Source organism: Coregonus lavaretus (genome assembly GCF_964263955.1).
Source record: "Coregonus lavaretus genome assembly, chromosome: 4".
Taxonomy (NCBI): Eukaryota; Metazoa; Chordata; class Actinopteri; order Salmoniformes; family Salmonidae; genus Coregonus; species Coregonus lavaretus.
Genome location: NC_139991.1, coordinates 70,026,844 through 70,048,489, shown reverse-complemented (window position 1 = coordinate 70,048,489; position 21,646 = coordinate 70,026,844). Strand labels below are relative to the sequence as shown.

The window sequence follows — 21,646 nt, the reverse complement described above, 5'->3', positions numbered from 1 at the left end:
GCTCCTTATCAGTCAACTGGAGGAAAAAATATGCCTCCAATGACCTCAATCTTCCCTCCCAAAACAGAAGCGGAACTGATTTGGCCAAGCTTTGACTCTGAGCTTTATTGTGTCACACGTCCAAGTCACAAAAACACTAGTGTGTCCATAGTGTCACACCACAGGCAGTGTGTTTGCCATTTATCAAACCAGTTGGCTCATAATAGTGATTAATAGTACTGTGCATGGATGACTGAAATTAATTACCTCATAAAATAATAGAATGAGATGCGGGAATAATGTAAAAAAGAAATAAATGCACTTGTCTTTTCTTACTAGCACTGACTTTGCTTATAACTACTTTATTTAGGGAAAATGTACTGATACGACTGTGATATGTGGTTGTCTCACCTAGATACTGTATCTTAAGTTGAATGCACTAATTGTAAGTCGCTCTGTATTCCATTTTAAATTCAGGCTAACACAACAATGTGGAATAAGTCAAGGGGTATGAATACTTTCTGAAGGCACCGTACATGTTGCACTGTGGAATCTGCATGCAAAACAAGCCTAACATGCAAAACAAGACTGGGCACTCGCGCATGTTGATTGTGTCCCTGATGAGCAAGTAACTAGGATTCATATAGGCCCAATGTACGTTACATCTTAAATCAATTTTTCTGGTGCACCTTAACCCGGTATTTTGTAATTGCTGCCAATTCTTATTATGAATATGTTGCATTATTTTCAATGTGCTTCTAAAATTCTTTGTGCTCCTACATTTTTCAACTTAGGAGCATGTGCTTGTTTGTAAAAATAAATTAATAATAATAAAAAATAAAATAGAATAAAAGAGCCCTGCATAGGGAGGTGTGGCCCAATGGTCACGTGATAAACTATTTGCACATTGTTACAACACTGTGTGTATATATACATAATATGACATTTTAAATGTCTTTATTCTTTTGGAACTTCTGAGTGTAATGTTTACTGTTAAAATGTATTGTTTGTTTACTATCTACTTCACTTGCTTTGGCAATGTTAACATATGTTTCCCAAGCCAATAAAGAACTTGAATTGAATTGAAAGGGCCTCCTGTGGTGCCCCAGACCTGAGAGGTCACCCGAGAGGTCAACTAGCTTATTGGTGGCGGGACGGAGGTTAGTATTTTATGTTCTCTGGGCAGGATGAAGTTACTGTCAAATTCCCCCTCCAAAAAGTAGCCTAGCTGTTCCCCTGTTTTTAAACTTCCTGGAGTTACGCAAGAGCAGCAGACCTTGATTGCTATGTTGCATAATGGCCCCAATAACATGACCCAGTCTCATTTATTTATTTATTTATTTTATGAACACTGTCTGTCACCCAGCTGTTCATGCCACTGATGCCAAAAAACAGATTACTGTTGATCTTTCATTACTGGGCAGGCATGGGCATCACTGTGACATGCAAATGGATGCTGCTACCTCTGGTTTCCAAGCAACATGGGTAATGCACCATCCTTTAGGCCTGTAAGTTTGTTTAAATATCACTCCTTGGCTAGGTCTTTAGCCTGGCCAGAAAGCTATCCTCTTAAATGTGGTTGCTGCCTTTCCTTAGATGAAAACATTCAATGTTGCTATTTACAACTTTTTCCACACCTCTATCATCGAGCAGCACTTGATTGTTGGAAGTAGTTGCTTTGTAGGCTGTTATAGCCTCAATCTCCTCGACCCAGCGATCATTCACCTTAATCCCTTGATATTTTCTTCCCTTGGTAACTAGCTAGCTAGCTACCAAAATACATTTGCAGCATACACAAACATGCACTGTAGTAGAATACCAGGGAAAAACATGCTGTTTATATCTGAGCACCCGAGGGAGAGCTTGCCCATTTTTAAAAAATGGCCATGTGTGAAGGAATTAGATTTAGCTCTGTTTCTCCATAAATACTCAAGGGGAAATGGGGAGGGAGGGAGGACAGAACAAGCTTTAGATTTACTGCTCTGGCCGTAATCATTGGCTATACCCAGTCTGTCGGGAATTAAACATGTAATGAAGGTTTAAGGACTCAGAGTTCAGATTCACATGAACACAGATTAATTCGGTCAATTTTCACCGTCACTCTGGTTTCTATAAATAGGCATACACAGATGCACAGGCACCTACCCTGCCAATCTATACAAATATAATTGTCTCTAGTCTAGACTACAATACGTTCACCATATATCCATTGCTTTCACAGTACAACTCGTGTCAATACACTGATGTACAGTGGGGGAAAAAAGTATTTAGTCAGCCACCAATTGTGCAGGTTCTCCCACTTAAAAAGATGAGAGAGGCCTGTAATTTTCATCATAGGTACACGTCAACTATGACAGTCAAAATGAGGAAAAAAATTCCAGAAAATCACATTGTAGGATTTTCTATGAATTTATTTGCAAATTATGGTGGAGAATAAGTATTTGGTCAATAACAAAAGTTTCTCAATACTTTGTTATATACCCTTTGTTGGCAATGACACAGGTCAAACGTTTCTGTAAGTCTTCACAAGGTTTTCACACACTGTTGCAGGTATTTTGGCCCATTCCTCCATGCAGATCTCCTCTAGAGCAGTGATGTTTTGGGGCTGTCGCTGGGCAACACGGACTTTCATCTCCCTCCAAAGATTTTCTATGGGGTTGAGATCTGGAGACTGGCTAGGCCACTCCAGGACCTTGAAATGCTTCTTACGAAGCCACTCCTTCGTTGCCCGGGCGGTGTGCTTGGGATCATTGTCATGCTGAAAGACCCAGCCACGTTTCATCTTCAATGCCCTTGCTGATGGAAGGAGGTTTTCACTCAAAATCTCACGATACATGGCCCCATTCATTCTTTCCTTTACACGGATCAGTCGTCCTGGTCCCTTTGCAGAAAAACAGCCCCAAAGCATGATGTTTCCACCCCCATGCTTCACAGTAGGTATGGTGTTCTTTGGATGCAACTCAGCATTCTTTGTCCTCCAAACACGACAAGTTTAGTTTTTACCAAAAAGTTATATTTTGGTTTCATCTGACCATATGACATTCTCCCAATCCTCTTCTGGATCATCCAAATGCACTCTAGCAAACTTCAGACGGGCCTGGACATGTACTGGCTTAAGCAGGGGGACACGTCTGGCACTGCAGGATTTGAGTCCCTGGCGGCGTAGTGTGTTACTGATGGTAGGCTTTGTTACTTTGGTCCCAGCTCTCTGCAGGTCATTCACTAGGTCCCCCCGTGTGGTTCTGGGATTTTTGCTCACCGTTCTTGTGATCATTTTGACCCCACGGGGTGAGATCTTGCGTGGAGCCCCAGATCGAGGGAGATTATCAGTGGTCTTGTATGTCTTCCATTTCCTAATAATTGCTCCCACAGTTGATTTCTTCAAACCAAGCTGCTTACCTATTGCAGATTCAGTCTTCCCAGCCTGGTGCAGGTCTACAATTTTGTTTCTGGTGTCCTTTGACAGCTCTTTGGTCTTGGCCATAGTGGAGTTTGGAGTGTGACTGTTTGAGGTTGTGGACAGGTGTCTTTTATACTGATAACAAGTTCAAACAGGTGCCATTAATACAGGTAACGAGTGGAGGACAGAGGAGCCTCTTAAAGAAGAAGTTACAGGTCTGTGAGAGCCAGAAATCTTGCTTGTTTGTAGGTGACCAAATACTTATTTTCCACCATAATTTGCAAATAAATTCATTAAAAATCCTACAATGTGATTTTCTGGATTTTATTTTCTCAATTTGTCTGTCATAGTTGAGGTGTACCTATGATGAAAATTACAGGCCGCTCTCATCTTTTTAAGTGGGAGAACTTGCACAATTGGTGGCTGACTAAATACTTTTTTTCCCCCACCGTATTTTGTTGCCATTAGGCTATCTGATGACTTCCTTTTGACCCAGCTTTGTTTCTACAAGGGAGTCAAAACCCCTGGGTGATTCCAGAGATACGGTATCACTTTGCTAGCCTGGTTCCTGATCTGTTTGTGTTGTCTTGCCAACAGATCTGGGACCAGGCTATCACTTTGCCAGTGGTTTTTGGCACACTCTTGGGGGAATGTAAAACAAGAAGCCTTAACCTAAACAGCTTTATGTGATCAACCGGTAAAAGGAATAAATAAAATCATGTAGGGCTGTCTCCGACAAAAACAATACAAAATCTTGGTCGACCGATCGATTGGTCGACATTTTTAAACGTATTTTTCCATATATAGACACATCCAATGTGTTTTTTTTAATCAAATCAACTATATGCACTGAGCTTGTCTGATGCTTTAAGCTCACTGTTTGATAAAATAATTAAGGCACACAAACAATGTTCCCTCTAATTTTGTTCGGGACTGAGCGCAAACCTGAACGTTGTGAAAATTCTGTGCAACTTCCAGCACTCATTTACTGTGAACACTTGCTTTAAATTAGTTTTAACAGTGGCCAAGTAGGCTACTGTGGCTATTTGAGCATAATGTAGACCTACCAGAGTGGCCTACCATCAAAAACAATGGAGAAAATGCATCCCATAATATTTTAACATGGCTGACTACAAAAAAAGAAAAGAAATAGCTGTTCTATCATTCAGCCTACAGGAGCAGCCAATGTGTGGTGTTCAATGTAGGTCTACATTCCATGAGGCTTTTGAAAATAAACATGCAGGGCTTGACATGAACCTGTTTATCCACTTGTCCTTCAGACAAGGAGGTGACTGAAAATGTTGTTGCGTTTGATGCAAGAAACCACTACACAAAATAAAATGCATTAGTATTTCCATATGATTATAACAGAGAATCAGACAAATTATGCTACCCTCTGCCTAATGGCTACTTAGCTTATTCAAGCATGTCTCAAAATACAACACTGCCCCTTTTAAAAAATAAATAAAAAAGAAGCTCTTTACCTGACTTGCTTTTCAAAGATGTCTAGAAATGTACACGTTTTGTGCTCTTGTAGGAAGCAATCCCTCCCCTATTGCTGACTACAAATTATCTATAACTGGGCTAATAACTCACTAACTAGCAAAGGATAATATTGCGTTGATTCGATCACAATTGCCACAGTAAAGGGAAACGTTGATAGTGTTAACTAACAGGGAAAACTCTTTCAATCTCGTGGGCTGAATTTTCTTCTGCGCGTCCCGGGGGGAGCTTAGAGGGAACATCGCACACAAATGACTAGAGGGAGTATGACCGCAATTGATTTCATTGTGCAGAGCCGGGCTCAGACTTGGTCCTCTGTGTAAAAATAAATTAAAAATAAATTAAAAGACAGCCAGTGACTTCCTGCTGCAGCGACCACCACATAACATCATAGTGTTTATCGCACTGTCCATGTTGTTGAAGCTGCAACATAATTACAGCCATTTCTGACTGAAAAGTTCTGTTACCGAAATCCCTAATTTTAAGAAAAACATTCCCTCAATCCTTGCTCTCTTTACGTGACACATGTATGCATCGCATGCACATGACCAATAGGGCCTGACCTATAGCATATCATAATCACATCAATAAATTGGTTATAACAAACTCAGAAAACCCTAACACGTGACAGCAAAATGGATGAAGAGGACGTGACATATAAACTAAACTAGAAACGCTGGAATGTTTACTGGTTCCTCAGGAGGTAAAGGGGAAGTCAGATGTGTGGAATAAATTTGACTAGTTTTGGAAAATACTGGAGAGCAAGAGAAAGGTAAAGCGTAAGCGCTGTGTGGATATTATGTGTGCCCAAACAGGTGCTGTTCGATTACAATATAATTTTCCTGACCGTTTGGAACAATGTAAACAACACTACATTTAATTATAAGCGTACCAGAGAATCAATTTTGTTTTCCTCTAAAGCCTTTATTATAGCAAAGACTAAAAACAGTCGCATTCATTTGTAAATGCAATTTCCGAAATGGAACGTTTTATTTATTGTTTACACAAATTATTCAAGGGTCGCTTTATTTTATTTTAAAACAAAAATGCTTGATTGCATTTCAAATCATGAATGACTCGTATGCTGTGTGATGACATGAACGAATGATTGATTGATACAGTAGCCTATATGTTGAAATATAGGCCTAAGGAATTTACGGTGTGAAGACTAAACAGGATGCGCTCTTACGCCTACACCTCGATGGTGGTTATAGAAGGCTGTTATATAAGCTTACTAATGATAATGACATTACTTATTTATTATAATGATGATCATAGTAATAATAACAATAAGGAGAAAAAGAAAAAGCATGGTTGTTATTATGTTTTCTGACAATTTGGAACAGTGTCCTTTATTACATCATAGCAAAGATTATAACCCGCTGAATTTGTTATTGTTTATCCGAAATGTTGTGGTTGCGTGAGGCTTAGTGCTCACAGAATCAGTAGGCTTTTAAACAAACACTCAAACAGGCAACAGAAGCAGGATCTGTCTTATTCCTGTAGATATACACTACATGACCAAAAGTATGTGGACACCTGCTTGTCGAACATCTCATTCCAAAATCATGGGCATTAATATGGAGTTGGTCCCCCCTTTGCTGCTAGAACAGCCTCCACTCTTCTGGGAAGACTTTCCACTAGATGTTGGAACATTGCTGCGGGGACTTCAGCCACAAGCATTAGTGAGGTCGGGCACTGATGTTGGGCGATTAGGCCTGGCTCGCAGTCGGCGTTCCAACTCATCCCAAAGGTGTTCGATGGGGTTGAGGTCAGGGCTCTGTGCAGGTCAGTTTTTCCACACCAATCTCGACAAACCATTGATATATAATAAAAATAATAATAATAAATATGGACCTCGCTTTGTGCACAGGGGCATTGTCATGCTGAAACAGGAAAGGGCCTTCCCCAAACTGTTGCAACAAAGTTTGGAAGCACAGAATCGTCTAGAATGTCATTGTATTCTATAGTATTAAGATTTCCCTTCACTGGAGCTAAGGGGCCTCGCCCGAACCATGAAAACCAGCCCCAGGCCATTATTCCTCCTCCAACAAACTTTACAGTTGGCACTATGCATTGGGGCAGGTAGTGTTCTCCTGGCATCCGCCAAACCCAAGAACAGACGTTTTTACGCACTACGCGCTTCAACACTCGGCGGTCCGTTCTGTGAGCTTGTGTGGCCTATCACTTCGCGGCTGAGCCGTTGTTGCTCCTAGATGTTTCCACTTCACAGTAACAGCACTTACAGTTGAAATTTGACGAACTGATTTGTTGGAAAGGTGGCATCCTATGACGGTGCCACGTTGAAAGTCACTGAGCTCCTCAGTAAGGTCATTCTACTGCCAATATTTGTCTATGGAGATTGCATGGCTGTGTGCTCGATTTTATACACCTGTTAGCAACGGGTATGACTGAAATAGTCGAATCCACTAATTTGAAGGGGTGTCCACATACTTTTGTGTGGATTGATGGATGATTTTATAAAGCCAGGCACATTTTAAGTTAGGCTATTGATTATAGACCTAATTAAGTTGGTTTCATCTCCTCAGTTTTCTTAGACCATTAAGGCAAGGGCAACATGGTCTAGGAAAAGGCGCCAATTCAGCAGTGCACAATGTGTTTCAGAACAGCGGACAGCGACCACTATCCAACGCGGGAGAAAGCGCATTTGTTATGAAATAATATTTTTATTAGTGTTGCACCATTGTTCTTACATAATATAACCATATACATTTTCAGTACCACATGTCTTCGAGTGATGGACTGTGCTATCCCCTTGGCCTCCACGGTGGATCAGTCCACTCAGACAGGCACCAATCAGACAGTTGTCTTGTACACCATTATTTATTTTAGTTTTTTGACTGCTGGACTAAAGAAATCTGGGTCGACCAACAGCCTATCGACCAAACAATCCACCAGTCGAATAAATGGGGTCAGCCCTAATCATATGGGATGACTGTTCACATGAAATGCTAATTTAGGACAGAATTAGCCCATAATGTGCACAGTGAATAGCGAGCATCTTTGATGTAATTGACACTGACCACCTGCTCTACCAAGATATCATCATTGGTTATTAATTTAAGGCACCGGGTAATTGGCTAGCTGTTAACATTCAACACGTACTTGTGACTGACAAGGTCACTTTTAGATCTAAAGACTGTACTCCTGGTCAACATGGTGCTAGTAATCTCTCGGGCTCAGGTCGTGAGCATGCCAAAAGTGATTAGAGGACATGTGTTCTAGATGTGTGAATTCTTTCCCTGCTTTGTAAAACCCCCCTGTAGAATGTAGTGACTTTTTAGACTCACTGGAAGGCCAAGCAATTAAATATTTTATTCTGAACAGTAGGTTGCTGACGATGAGCCCGACATGTCTCAACATGGGTATTCTTAAAAAAAACTGCTGATCCGCTGAAGATATTCCAGACCGACTAGCTGGCTTCAGGGCTCCTCTCCAACAATGGCTGATGTCATATCTGCTCAATGACTTTCAGACAATTCCTGTGTCCCATTCAGCTCTCCGAGACGCCCCGAGGGCTGCTGACTAACAAAGAGAGAGTGAGCTGAGAGTTAATTGGGATGCATGACTCACTTCCGGAGGCTCTGGGTCTTGCCCCTCACTAGCAGCTCATCTGTTGTTGGTTCCATGACCTAATACTATTTGTTGGTTTCCGGATCTTCTCTTCCTCCCGTGTTCAGAGCAAATGTTAGTTTGTCTGCTTTTTATGAGGATTTATTTGGTGTGAGCTGGGAATTGGGACTGCCAAATTCCAATCTCACTGCTATCATAGCTGAGACGTGCTCGTTTTGTTTGAGAAGAGGTTGGTTACACCCCCCCCCACCCCGAGCCAACCGACAATACCGTCCCTTTTTTAATTTCCTAGAATCTCCCATCACCTCCCTCTGTAGCCCAGTGTACCTGCCACTACCAGACCCCATCGAAGCTGCTGAGTCATTGTTAGGGGACGCAGGCAGGGAGCTCTTGTTGACAGATGGCCTTGGCGAGGCAAAGACGAGCCCCCCCCCCCTCCCTCCACACAGTCTATCCCCGTCATGCTGGGGTACATGCCAGAGGCGCCGTGCTCTTTTATAATTTACACACCTATTTATATACCCATTGTAATGGAACCACACCTCCGATCAATTTACATACCCGACATGCTAGAGTAGATGGTGCGGTTTCCCCCCATAGGTTTCATCCCTCCACGAACGTGTTTAATCTCCTGTATACCCAAAACCCAAAGGAAGGATTACGTTTTGTTTGATAGTGTCGGAGCTTCCCGACAGAATCCTCTTTACCATCAGATAATACACAAACACTTGGGGTAGGCTATTCTGTTAAGCGGCTGAGTGCAGCTCAGCGTTACTTCAGGCAGCACGGTGGTTGCTAAGACGAGTGAGAGGGGATGGGTCGTCCTTGAGGGAGAAGCGCAGAATGCTGAGGAAGAGGGCAAGAGAACCCCAAGGGAAGGGTGTGAGGAGGAGATGCTACACTCTTCACCTTTTTTCTCTAGAGACACAGTATGCTGCACTTGTCCTGAGGGCTGTGAGTGACGCATGGAGAGGATAGAGACCACATCTAGCATCTCTCTCATTTGTATGACTCATGATCTCTTGATCTTTACAGGTAGAAAATGTGCAAAGTCATTCTGCATTGGTCGTCGATCAGTAGCTATAGTAGCGTACGTTGCAGAACAGTTAAGTTAGTCACTATGTACATGATGGGCAGAATGAAAGTTGAGGCAAATTAAATGAATGATCGTGGAATGGTGGCGCTTTGTCCTGCAACTCGATAATGCTGGCCAATAAATGTGCCCATCCGATAGCTAGCATGATGAGTCCATGTCTCCTAGTGCCTGGAGCGGGGTGAACATCACTGTCCTGATCACTGAAATACGGAGGGCAATGTCCCTGCTGTATCAGCCAGCCTGTATCTGCTTTGTAACGTGACACGGTCACCCTGCGGACTGGGGCTATCAATAAACCCAAGGTCATCCATCCATACATTCAATGAACACTCTCCACGTCATCTCATCACCCTCTAATGTGCCTCAGGGCACAGTACGACAACTCACTTAAAGTCTGTGGCGTCGCGGGCCTCGGAATGCCAATCCTAGGTAAATGAAGGACCGTGGAAGAGAACAAGCCCTGTATTGTTACGTCGGCTAGACCTTATCTCCTGTTCCTGTCTCAATCTTCCTGAAACGGAGACTGCGGACCCGTGTCTGGCCCTCTCTCTGGGCCTGAGCGGTGTACGAACGCTGCCAGAACGTCAATACCCTTTCGAGTGTGCAGCCGGGCGGACATTTGCATGCAGTCAGTCGATGGTTACTTATTTTTCCACACTGCCAGTGGCGAGTGGGTTAATCACTATACATGTGTAAATGTCGTTTGGGATCAGCCTTTGGTTCAGTGCCAGTAAAGCAGGAAGTCGACGCTAATGTAAGATCCTGTCTTCGAGCTTTGTCTTTGTCTGGGCCTTATTTATGCGTTAATAGGTGGGGGGTTCCAGGGACGAGATGTTGTAAAGGCCTTTGAATGCTTGGCTTCCTCTCCTGTGCTGTCCCTTGTGAGGGTGGGCTGGGGTGACTGCAGACTGGGGGCGTCCTGGGAGACCGACCCAGTGGGCAGCCACTCACGTCACGGCATTGTCTCTGCACAGCAGGGATGCTTCCTGTGTTTGACCTTCTACAGCCGATACATGCACAGATGAATCGGTCGGTGTCTGTGTGTGAGAGTGAGGGAGTATTCTATGTCAGATAAAGATACAAATTAGATCTGGTAGAGTGTTCATAGAAATTAATGACAGTTTAATTCAGAGATAATAGTATTCAGATGTGTCAACTGCACATGACTTTAAGGGTCTTTTTCCATTGTGTGCTGACCATAGCCTGTCTGTCTCATTCTGTTTGCAGGAGCCGTTTGAGGATGGCTTCGCCAACGGGGATGAGCTGACCCCGGCCGAGGAGGCCGCAGCCAAGGAGGCGTCCGAGCCGAAGGGAGCGGTCAAGTTCGGATGGATCAAAGGGGTGCTGGTGAGTGGTCAACCGACAGACTCTGGTCAGACCTTTTGGACATCCTGAGAGCGTACTCCTGGTTACCTTTTGTTATATGACACTGTGTGTGTGTGTGTGTGTGTGTCTCATTTAGCAGACACTTTCATTCAAAGTGACTTACAGTAATTCTTGCATAAATGTTTTACGCATGGGTGGTCCCTGGAATCGAACCCACTATCCTGGCGTTGCAAGAGCCATGCTATACCAACTGAGCTACAGAGGACCAATGTGAAGTTTCTGCCTCTACCATTGGTACCGCATAAGCACTTCTCTTTTTAGTCCTGACATTGTAGGGAATGCAGTGTCCTCGAGTTATTCTTGAACAGTGTTCAATGGCATAGACCAGGGATCATCATCTAGATTCAGCTGCGGGGAGGGGAGGGGGGGGGTGCTCCCGCCGAACATAAATACACATTTCTAGACCGCAAGAAGCCCAAACAGATCTAATGTTTGACTAAAACCTAATAATTTCAAACCTTGCTTACATTTGCCCTCTCATTCAAAGTACAGAACATTCCTTCAGGCTCCCACAATCAGGCTCTGTAGTATAAAGTTCCCAGGTGGTTACTTAAAATTATTTTGGAATTCAGATATCAAGATGCACATATTATCATTGGACTAAAGACCCTTGGCTGTCTTAGCATATTTTTATTAGTTCCTGTTGCAGTTAGTTTGTATTGTAGTCTAGCAACAAGTGGTAGACTACATGAGCGTGTCACCAAACGGAGGTGTGTATGCGTGAGTGTCGATCACACTCTACTCAGGATCCTAGCGAGAATTGCTTTTGCTGATTAATCCTTCCAGGTCTGTCCAGGCCAAAGCATGTTTCTGAGAGACTAGTGCACATGTGTCAAACCCATTCCATGGAGGGTCGAGTGTTTGCGGGTTTTCGCTCCTCCCTTGATTGAGGAATTAAGGTCACTAATTAGTAAGGAACTCCCCTCACCTGGTTGTCTAGTGCTTTAATTGAAAGGAAAAACCAGCAGACGCTAGGCCCTCCATGGAATTAGTTTGACACCCCTGCTCTAGTGTGAGAATCTGGCATGGTTGTAGCACAGTATCTCCCAACAGGAGCACGTTTAGTTTGTTTTGTCCTTGCCCAGCTGATTCAAAGAATTAAACCTAGATGATTAATTGATTATTTGAATTATCTGTGTAGTGCTAGGACAAAAACCAAAATGTGCACTTCTGGGGTGCATTGTTGTAGCTACTTGTCACACAGTGCATAGTTTTCAAAATGTACAGTACTTTTAACTACATCCTCATTTTCAACTCTACTGATAGTTTTGTCACAAAGACTGTTGCGATAAATAGCAAAGATGCCTACTCTGGTCTTGGCACGTGCGCTCTAGCCAACCGCTTCCAGATACAGTATGGGTAGGCTGTGAGGTTGGCTAGTCTACATGATGAGATTATTATGGATATAATATTTTTATTTGTCAAACGGCAGTCAAGCATCGATCATCATGTCATCAGAGTATGCTTGGAAAGGAGCATCAAGCTCATCACCGTGCACTTTCACTACCGTGTAAAGTTCATCATTTATTTCATCTGTAGCCTAATAAACTGCTTGCTTTCCCGAGTTTTAGTGGGAGGACCACACATCATGTCATTGCGTGACTCCAAGTTTACTTCGAAATTATAGTTATTATATCAATATTTGCACTTAAAGGCGTTTCCACCGCCATTTCCCGCATAATTAATTTTACCGACACAAAGATCCCACAATGTCGAACGAACAAATTGGCGGCATTTATACAATTACACCGAAACTTCCTGTTTCCATCACAGCTGTCATAATTTTAAAAAAAATACGATTAGGTCTTTACTGTGGATGGAAACGTGGTTAATGAGTTTTAGGTGATGACAAGATATTTGCACTGAAATGGATAAAACTGTGGTAGATATTAATGAATGTTCTTAGAGGTTGACAGTGATTAGATTTTAGATATAGACTAGTTATTATAAGTTTTTCTTAATTATATTTTTTACTTACATCAGCCTTGGCCAGGTTTTCAAATGTTATCTTTTAAAGAGAGGCATAGTTTGGCAGCCAACATTTCTTTTAGCATGTCATACACTGATATCAACATTTCATATCATGTATTTCATTGTTGTCCAAAGAGTTTCCCAATTTATATCAGGACCTTAATCACTGTTTGAACCGTTCTTCTAACCTTAAGTTGCAATCTTGGTGCTCGTAGAGGTCGGTGCCAAGGCAAAACTGCTACTTTCACTAGGTTTGGAATTTTGCCCTTTTTAACATTATAATCAGTGGATTCCCACCGGCAATGTTCCAAGACCAGGTTATTGGAAAGCGCTCTGAGTGAAGCGTTCACGTCACCGGACATGCATCCTAACTGCCACCCCTTTCTCTGTGCAGGTGCGCTGCATGTTGAACATTTGGGGCGTGATGCTCTTCATCCGCATGTCATGGATCGTTGGCCAGGCGGGAATTGGTAAGACGACACCCTGGAGTTGAGCTTGGGAGTCTATGTGAATTACTCTTTTAATTCACACGACCTCACCCCAAACCCTCACCCTCCCGACCATCCCTCCTCCTCCTCCCCTCACCTCTCGACCATTCACCGTCCAGATGCGAAATGTTGCCACACGGCGACATATGCAGTCAACTGTCACACACTAGCGGCATCGCTACTATTCACAGGCCTTCTCAGAATGTGTGAATGCCAGGAGAGGTAGAGAGAGGGGAGAGCCTCAAAAAGCAGATAATTAGCTGCTCATTATTGCAGTTATTTGCCTCCTAGGAGTTTGTAGAAATGTTAATGCAGATTTTGTTTTGTCGTTTGTTAATCATGTCCTCCATTTTCTTTCACAGTTCTCTCCTGTGTGATCGTTCTCATGGCAACAGTTGTGACCACCATCACCGGCCTTTCGACCTCAGCGATTGCGACCAACGGCTTTGTACGAGGAGGTAAAACTTGTCAAACTTGCATCTTTAAAGCGTGTTTCCAAAGAACCCCCAAGGACTCCCAGTTCTTCCAAGCCTCTACTATAGGACTAGTCTCTACTATAGGACTAGTCTCTACTATAGGACTAGTCTCTACTATAGGACTAGTCTCTACTATAGGACTAGTCTCTACTATAGGACTAGTTAGTTGCCGTGTTCATCCCTCTATGAAACCATAAAACACACAAGTAAATAAACATGGATTGCTAATGTATCATGTAAAGTAGTGTTGCTTATAGTATCTGTGTAACGGAAGGCTCGTTCTCTGACGGTGTAATGAATCTGACACTCCAGGTATAGTCATTGCAGTGCAGGCAAGTATAACTCAATCGGGCTTCAGGATGCTGTCAGTCAGTCAGGGTTTCATCCAGGTATAGTCCGTGGTGCCCTGTGGTGAGTTGAGCTGGGTATTCATTTTACCTCAGCTTAAAAGTTCACCTGAAACAGCTGTGAGGATTAGCAGAGCCGAATAGTCACAACTACGGATAATGGCGTGCGAGTCGGCAACTGCACCATTAGCACATGCTTTAGTCAAGACAACCGATAGGTGATTAGGTTAGTTTTGGTCCATTTCCATAGCTGGTAATGAATAGTTGTGAATGGAAGTCCAGAAGTTAAAGTTGTTTTCCTTCTTCAATTTGTTACATCCCATATCAGTTTTTCTTCTTCTGTGAGGAAGCTGATTTTGTCTCGGTTTAATTATCAGCTCAAATTTCGCCCCCTCGGAAGTCAAGGACATCTTCACTGTACATTTCCCTTAACATCCGAAACCATTGGGTTTTAATTAACACCCTCCTTCCCCGGGCCCTTGATATGCCATCGCCTCCACTCCCTAATCTCTTTACCTTGAGGAAGGTCAGGATATTGCAAACAACAGGAGGCTGACTGAGAGTGCCTTTGCCAGATATAAAAATCACTTCCCTGATCACTCGCTGATTTCTCTTTCGCTAGAATTCTGATGCAAATTACTCCTCTCGTCCAATCATATCATAGTCCTTCAGTCAAGTTATGCAAATCTACCGGAGCATGTCAGAGCATGCATCAAATGTGAAGTCCAGAAACAGTTATTTAGTTGAGTTTTTATTTTCCAAGCCCACTATATGTGAATTCCTCCCCACTGTGAGGAGAAACTGCCAACAGAGCATAAAGAAAGCGTGGAGTGGTTTTAATTGGGAGTACGGAACGTTCTGCCCCGGTGTTGCCATCAGGTTAGATCACCAAGCGTTCATCAGTGGGCTGATTGGGAGGTCATGGGAAGGGGCACCACACCGTCATTCTGCCTCGCCCACCCCACCTGGCCAATGTCCATCAGCGTAGGCCTAATGTCTGGCGCTAATGGCCACAAGTCTTTCTTTGATCATCTCTGATGAAGCAGTAGCTCTTCAGGTGTCGATGGCTGCAGGTGCGTGGTTGCCTTTAATCTTCAAAGCAAACATTTGATAGCTGTTGTTGGTTCACGTCTTGAACAGAGAGCCCTTAAACATAATAATGTTATGGACCCATAACAAAAACCAGAAACTCTTAATCAAAAAGCTCAAGGGCATGTTGTTAGAAACCAAGACTACAAGACTGTCATTGTTGCTGTTACAGTCCAGCCAGTTTGTTTACCGTTTTTACCAGCTCCATCTGACCTCTGCTGTTCTGAACACTAGACTAGCCACTGGTGTATAAAAATGACTCTCACCAATAGATTAATACTGCAGCTCAATTTGTATTATTATTATTATATATTATATTAATACTGCAGCCTCTGTAGTCCTCTGTAGCTCGGCTGGTAGAGCACGGCGCTTGTAACGCCAAGGTAGTGGGTTCGATCCCCGGGACCACCCATACACAAAAATGCATGACTGTAAGTCGCTTTGGATAAAAGCGTCTGCTAAATGGCATATTATTATTTATTATTTATTATTATTATTATTATTATTATAGCTCAGTTTATATTCATTCAAGAGAGGGCTCGCCAACAATCTGCTCAGTGCTCAGATTTGCATTCCAAATTCTACCCTCGTCTCTCATGATGCATGACTGATGAGTAGCTCAAGGTGACCTTATGCTGATTTATAGTGCGGTTTTGTTCCCTTTTCTTGGCATGTTTGGATTAATTGGGCTGAGGGTTCCCACGCTAACCATAGTCTTACTTATCATTGAACTTCTCTCTGGAATCCATTCAAATATGCAACCTGCAGAGCAGTGGCCGGCTCACATGACGTCTGCTTAGTCCCCTGCGTTTGGATATGGAATTAGGTGTCCTGTACAGGTGTGGTTTTTACCAGCTGGACATGGCTATCATTTACTTCCCTCATCCATGGAACTGGAGATGTATTCTCTGTTGAGGACCTCAACGAGATGTGCCCTAGTTCATTTGGAATGGAATGAAAGGATGGGGGGAAAACACTGGCCACACATTGCTCCCAGTTTTCGCAGCATGAGGGGAAATTCAATAGTGTGTTTCTAAATCAGTGGTTCTCCCTCAAGTCACTGAGAGCGGTCAGTGCTGGCAGGGAGGTCTGAAATGGATATTAGGATGCTCCCTCCGCGAGGGCAAGGGAAAACCAAGGATTCCATTTTGTCTAAAATATCCTGGTGAGGAAAAGATGAAATCATCTTGTCGTAGTAAAGGATATTGGTGTTTTCAGCGGGGTACACCTCTGGAGACCACGTATTCGATTAATTCTCATAAGGTTTCACGTCTACCACGGCCCGATTTGTCTTTGGCATCAGGCGGCAAGGGAGGCCCCATATTGTGGCTGTTGTTTTGTTTAGAACAGCACAGTAACCATCAGCTCCTCCTCTGAATTGATTTATTTCAAAGTAGGCTAATCCATTACCCTTCGGTGGAATGCTAAAACTTCTCACCAAGGATAAAACCTTTTTTGCCCCTTGGTAATATCTGTAACATGTTCAAACATGAATATCCCCCCTGCTGCTACTACTGCTACTGCACCTGCTTTAGCAGGGGGAAGTTGGTGCACTATGATGCAGTGAACTGAGTGTCAAGAGTAGATTGAAATCACATGCCATTCGTAGGGTTTACTGTAATACTCCTAATCACAGCACCGTGTAGGTTTCTAATCCCATCCAAACTAATCTTTCCAAGTATTCCAGTTATTCCCACATCTCCCTCCAAATGGTCTCTCAATATCAAAATGCCCCTTTTCAAAAGGGCAAAACAAAATGTGCTCTCTGGAAAACGGTTATGCAATTTGACATACTGACTTTGACGCTTAAGTGTACTTGATTTAAGTGGCACGAAGAGAACCAGCAAGAAAATCCCCCATGTCCTCAAGCAATAACCCCACATTAATTTCTCCACCTACTCATGCCCTCAGAGATGAGCCGTTTTGCTTCCTGCCTTTGTCTCGTCCCCCAATCGTGTCTGTAGGAGCACTTGAGGTGCTCTCCAATGCAGTCAGTAGAGACTTGGCATAAAGAGAGCTCAACAAGGAACACTACTCAGCCTGTTGGACTGCGAACTCACTGTGCGGCCAAATGTGTCAATTCATTTTGTCTCACGTCTTGGAGCTATTCTACCATCTCCGCTCTCGTTTGAGCTGATATGTTGGTTTAAGGGTGTAGTTGAGATGCGTGTATGGCACTAGGCTGCACTACAGCGAAGGTTTGACTGATGTAGGAAAATGCAATCGGCTAGCCTACGTATGACAGTTATTTGTGTTTAACCTTTATGAGAGACGTTAAATGAAACCCAGTTTTAAATGCTATGTCCCTCTGTCCCACTGTCTGTCTGTCCAATTGTCTGTCTGTCTGTCAGGAGGGGCGTACTATTTGATATCAAGAAGTTTGGGCCCAGAGTTTGGCGGCTCCATCGGTCTGATTTTCGCCTTTGCCAACGCTGTGGCCGTCGCCATGTACGTGGTGGGCTTTGCCGAAACCGTCGTGGAGCTCCTTATGGTAAGTCACTGAATCCTTCCCAATGTCGTCATCGGTGGTTACTTTTCTTTCACTCTTTCTTTTAGGCATTTTTCTTTTTCTGGGGACATCTGTAGTTTTTCCTCAGAAGGTAATGCTGATTCATTTACTCCATGTTGACCGAGACTACCGTTTTGAACATTGTTTCAACATCTTCAACAAGCGTAATCTCATTTGGTAGGGAAGCTGTGGTTCTCATGTTGTTGTTCAATATTTATTCTTGGGTTGTTTGCTAGGAGGACTGAAAACCCACACTATTTTTAAGGGGGGCTCATGCAAAGTTCATAATAATGACTCTTCTCCTTCGAGATCTTTCAAGTATTTTAACCAAGGCTTGGCGTGGTACAATCATGGCTTATTGGTCACTCCTTAGTCACAGACAAGGGTAGTTGTTTTGCACTTTGCTGATTTGAAGAATGCTTTGGTGTCAGCTCTAAGCAGCATGAAATGTATTAGAGGATAATGTTCTCTGTTCATCAGACTTTAATGCCCCTCCATTTTTTGTTTTTTAATAGTGTTCTGTAATAGTTTGGGCCTTTTTGAAAGTGGTTGGTTCATTTATGTTGCATTGTACATTCTATTTTGTGAGTTAAGTTTCAAACTCAATTGTAAAGCAGTTGAAAATAACTTGAGCAAAATATGTGCAATGCTTTTTCAAATGGCCATTATCACAAAGTATCTGAACAGCGGAAAGCCAGGGATGAATTTGAAAGGATTTCTCCTGTCTCTTGGCCTGACAGTGAAGTTGATATTTTCCTGTGATTTCTCAGAGTGTGGATTGCATCATGACGGATGAGATCAATGACATCCGAATCGTCGGCACCATCACAGTCATCCTTCTCCTGGGTATCTCCGTGGCAGGGATGGAATGGGAAGCCAAGGTTAGATAACATACAACATCCTTCTCCTGGGTATCTCCGTGGCAGGGATGGAATGGGAAGCCAAGGTTAGATAACATACAACATCCTTCTCCTGGGTATCTCCGTGGCAGGGATGGAATGGGAAGCCAAGGTTAGATAACATACAACATCCTTCTCCTGGGTATCTCCGTGGCAGGGATGGAATGGGAAGCCAAGGTTAGATAACATACAACATCCTTCTCCTGGGTATCTCCGTGGCAGGGATGGAATGGGAAGCCAAGGTTAGATAACATACAACGTCCTTCTCCTGGGTATCTCCGTGGCAGGGATGGAATGGGAAGCCAAGGTTAGATAACATACAACATCCTTCTCCTGGGTATCTCCGTGGCAGGGATGGAATGGGAAGCCAAGGTTAGATAGCATACAACTACGCTTGATTGAATAGAGCTCTCAAACTACGACTATCTAGAACTTAAGGTGATGTTGAACTGCAACTCGTCTCTGATGTCAAGCTGAAATTGGCCTCAAGTAAGCGGAATTCCTTCCAGACTGAGTGAATGCAGACATTGATGTGCAATAGGCTAGATTTAATGCATGCTCTGTTTTGTGACTAGTGCTAGTTGTAGTTGGGAGGTGTTGTGAAAGTCTAACTAACCTGTCCAAATGTTCATTCTGTCCACAGGCTCAGATTTTCCTGCTGGTCGTTCTGATCACGGCCATCTTTAACTACTTTATTGGCTCCTTCATCCCCCTCCAATCCAAGGAGTCGCAGGGCTTCTTCGGCTACAACAGTACGACACCTTTGGTTCTCCCTTTTACATAACACAAACTGACATGACTGTCGAGCAAACGTAAAGACTGTCAAAGACGTGCCTATCAATTAGATTGATGACACATTACTGGGGGTTGGATTGTGGAGCTATAATAATTCTGAATTAATGTATCTTTCTCTGAAGTCATGAGCTCCAAATGACTACTGTACATGACGTGAAGTACTGACTATTTCTAAAAGTTGTGCCAGAGATGTTTTGCTGAAATCACAAGACCAAACCAATTGGATTATTTGAAATTGTCTTTGTGGCCTGATTCCCAGCTCTGAGATCAACTGATCGAGTCTGACTGTCCTAAGATACACACTGTTTTAACGCTTTCTCTCGGTCTTGCTTTCTCTCTTGTTTTGCTTAACCCTTCCTCCCCCCCTCTCTCTATTGCTCTCTCACCCCCACCCTCGCTCTAAGGTGCAATTATGATGGAGAACATGGGTCCGGACTTCCGGGGCACAGAGTCGTTTTTCTCAGTCTTTGCCATATTCTTCCCTGCAGCCACTGGCATTCTGGCCGGCGCCAACATCTCAGGAGACCTTTCTGTAAGAACCCCTGGTCATTGTTTAAAACAAAATCACAAACAAGCAAAAGACTAACCTCAATTCATATACAATGGATACAATCAATGGAACTCCTATATTGTCTTGATTTTTAAAAGCCTGGTGTGTGTGTGTGTGTGTGTGTGTGTGTGTGTGTGTGTAGGACTTGATTTGAAATCAATGTTGGAGACTAAGCATTTATTTTCTATTCACAGGACCCACAACTGGCCATTCCAAGAGGAACACTCTTGGCCATTCTGATCACCGGTATTGTCTACCTGGGTGTTGCAATTTCTACTGGTATGTGGCATTCACCCCTAACAAGACCCAATAAATATTACAGAGACAAAGTTTGACGTTTTGTATTTCTCTCGTTGTTCATTAAAGGCTCGTGCATCGTGAGAGACGCCACAGGAAACGGCACAGACACACTCAGCGCCCAGTTCATGGCCAACTGCACCGACGCTGCATGCAAGTTCGGCTATGACTTCTCCTCCTGCAAGAGTGACGACGGCAATTACAACTGCAAATACGGACTCCAGAACGACTTCCAGGTATGTCTGATTATGTGGTGTTTCCCTCCTAGAACGCCATCCATTGTGTAGCGATATCACGTTTGAGTGGTGAGGGGAACTTGAAAAACGTACTTGGTCCTCTTGGTCCTGGGTGGGACATCCGTTGTGGAAGAAACATATGGACTCTGCCATTTAACCTTTCACATGCTTTTTCCTCAGGTCATGAGCATCGTGTCCGGTTTCGGACCCATCATCACCGCCGGGATCTTCTCCGCCACTCTGTCCTCTGCCCTGGCCTCTCTGGTCAGCGCCCCCAAAGTGTTCCAGGTAAGTCCCTAGACTACCCTCCCCACATCCCGCTTTCCTCCTCTGTCCCTGCTAGTCAGTTGATACTTATACTATCCATATGGTATGGAATACTAACGTGCCCTGTTAGTTACTGTCCCATAAACGCAGATAAAAGGGAAGAGTGTGATCTCGTATACCAATGTTCCTTCGTCATCTAGTGTCCTATCCGCTGATTAGTATAGCGGTGTCCAATTCCAATGGTTTTTCCTTCTCCTCCAGGCTCTATGTAAAGACAACATCTACCCTGGCCTGGAGATGTTCGCCAAGGGCTATGGCAAGAACAACGAGCCCCTCCGCGGCTACATCCTCACGTTTTGCATCGCTCTGGCCTTCATCCTCATTGGTACGTAGTACGCTATCCAGGTTTAGACATCTAATGACGACACTGATGTTCACAATACGAAATTCTGTAGGATGTCAGGAATATGTCATTTGCTGTGTGTCAGTAATGTCATTCAGTAGTATAGTTCCGTCCTGTTTGGGACTGCCAATTACCTAAAGAGCACTATTGAATGTCTATGGACAGTTCCCAATGAACATATACAAAATGCTAATCTAAACAGCCATATTTTTGTTTCTTTTATTTTAGCCCAGTTGAACGTTATCGCTCCCATCATCTCCAACTTCTTCCTGGCCTCCTATGCTCTCATCAACTTCTCTGTGTTCCACGCCTCTCTGGCCAACTCTCCAGGTAAGGCCTCTCTGGCCAACATCAACGGCAC

At 43.5% G+C, this 21,646-nt stretch overlaps 1 protein-coding gene across 1 annotated transcript in view; it reads left to right on the top strand.

The window, feature by feature from the left end:
- Positions 1-21,646, top strand: part of slc12a2 (solute carrier family 12 member 2) — a 63,677-nt gene that overhangs the window by 17,985 nt on the left and 24,046 nt on the right. Inside the window, exons 2-13 of the mRNA XM_084160433.1 lie at positions 10,800-10,919; positions 13,324-13,399; positions 13,780-13,875; positions 17,681-17,820; positions 18,609-18,719; positions 19,381-19,489; positions 19,937-20,064; positions 20,277-20,361; positions 20,449-20,615; positions 20,796-20,903; positions 21,144-21,267; positions 21,514-21,615. Of these exons, the coding sequence (XP_084016559.1) occupies positions 10,800-10,919; positions 13,324-13,399; positions 13,780-13,875; positions 17,681-17,820; positions 18,609-18,719; positions 19,381-19,489; positions 19,937-20,064; positions 20,277-20,361; positions 20,449-20,615; positions 20,796-20,903; positions 21,144-21,267; positions 21,514-21,615 (1,366 nt within the window). The remainder of the gene's footprint in view (positions 1-10,799; positions 10,920-13,323; positions 13,400-13,779; positions 13,876-17,680; positions 17,821-18,608; positions 18,720-19,380; positions 19,490-19,936; positions 20,065-20,276; positions 20,362-20,448; positions 20,616-20,795; positions 20,904-21,143; positions 21,268-21,513; positions 21,616-21,646) is intronic.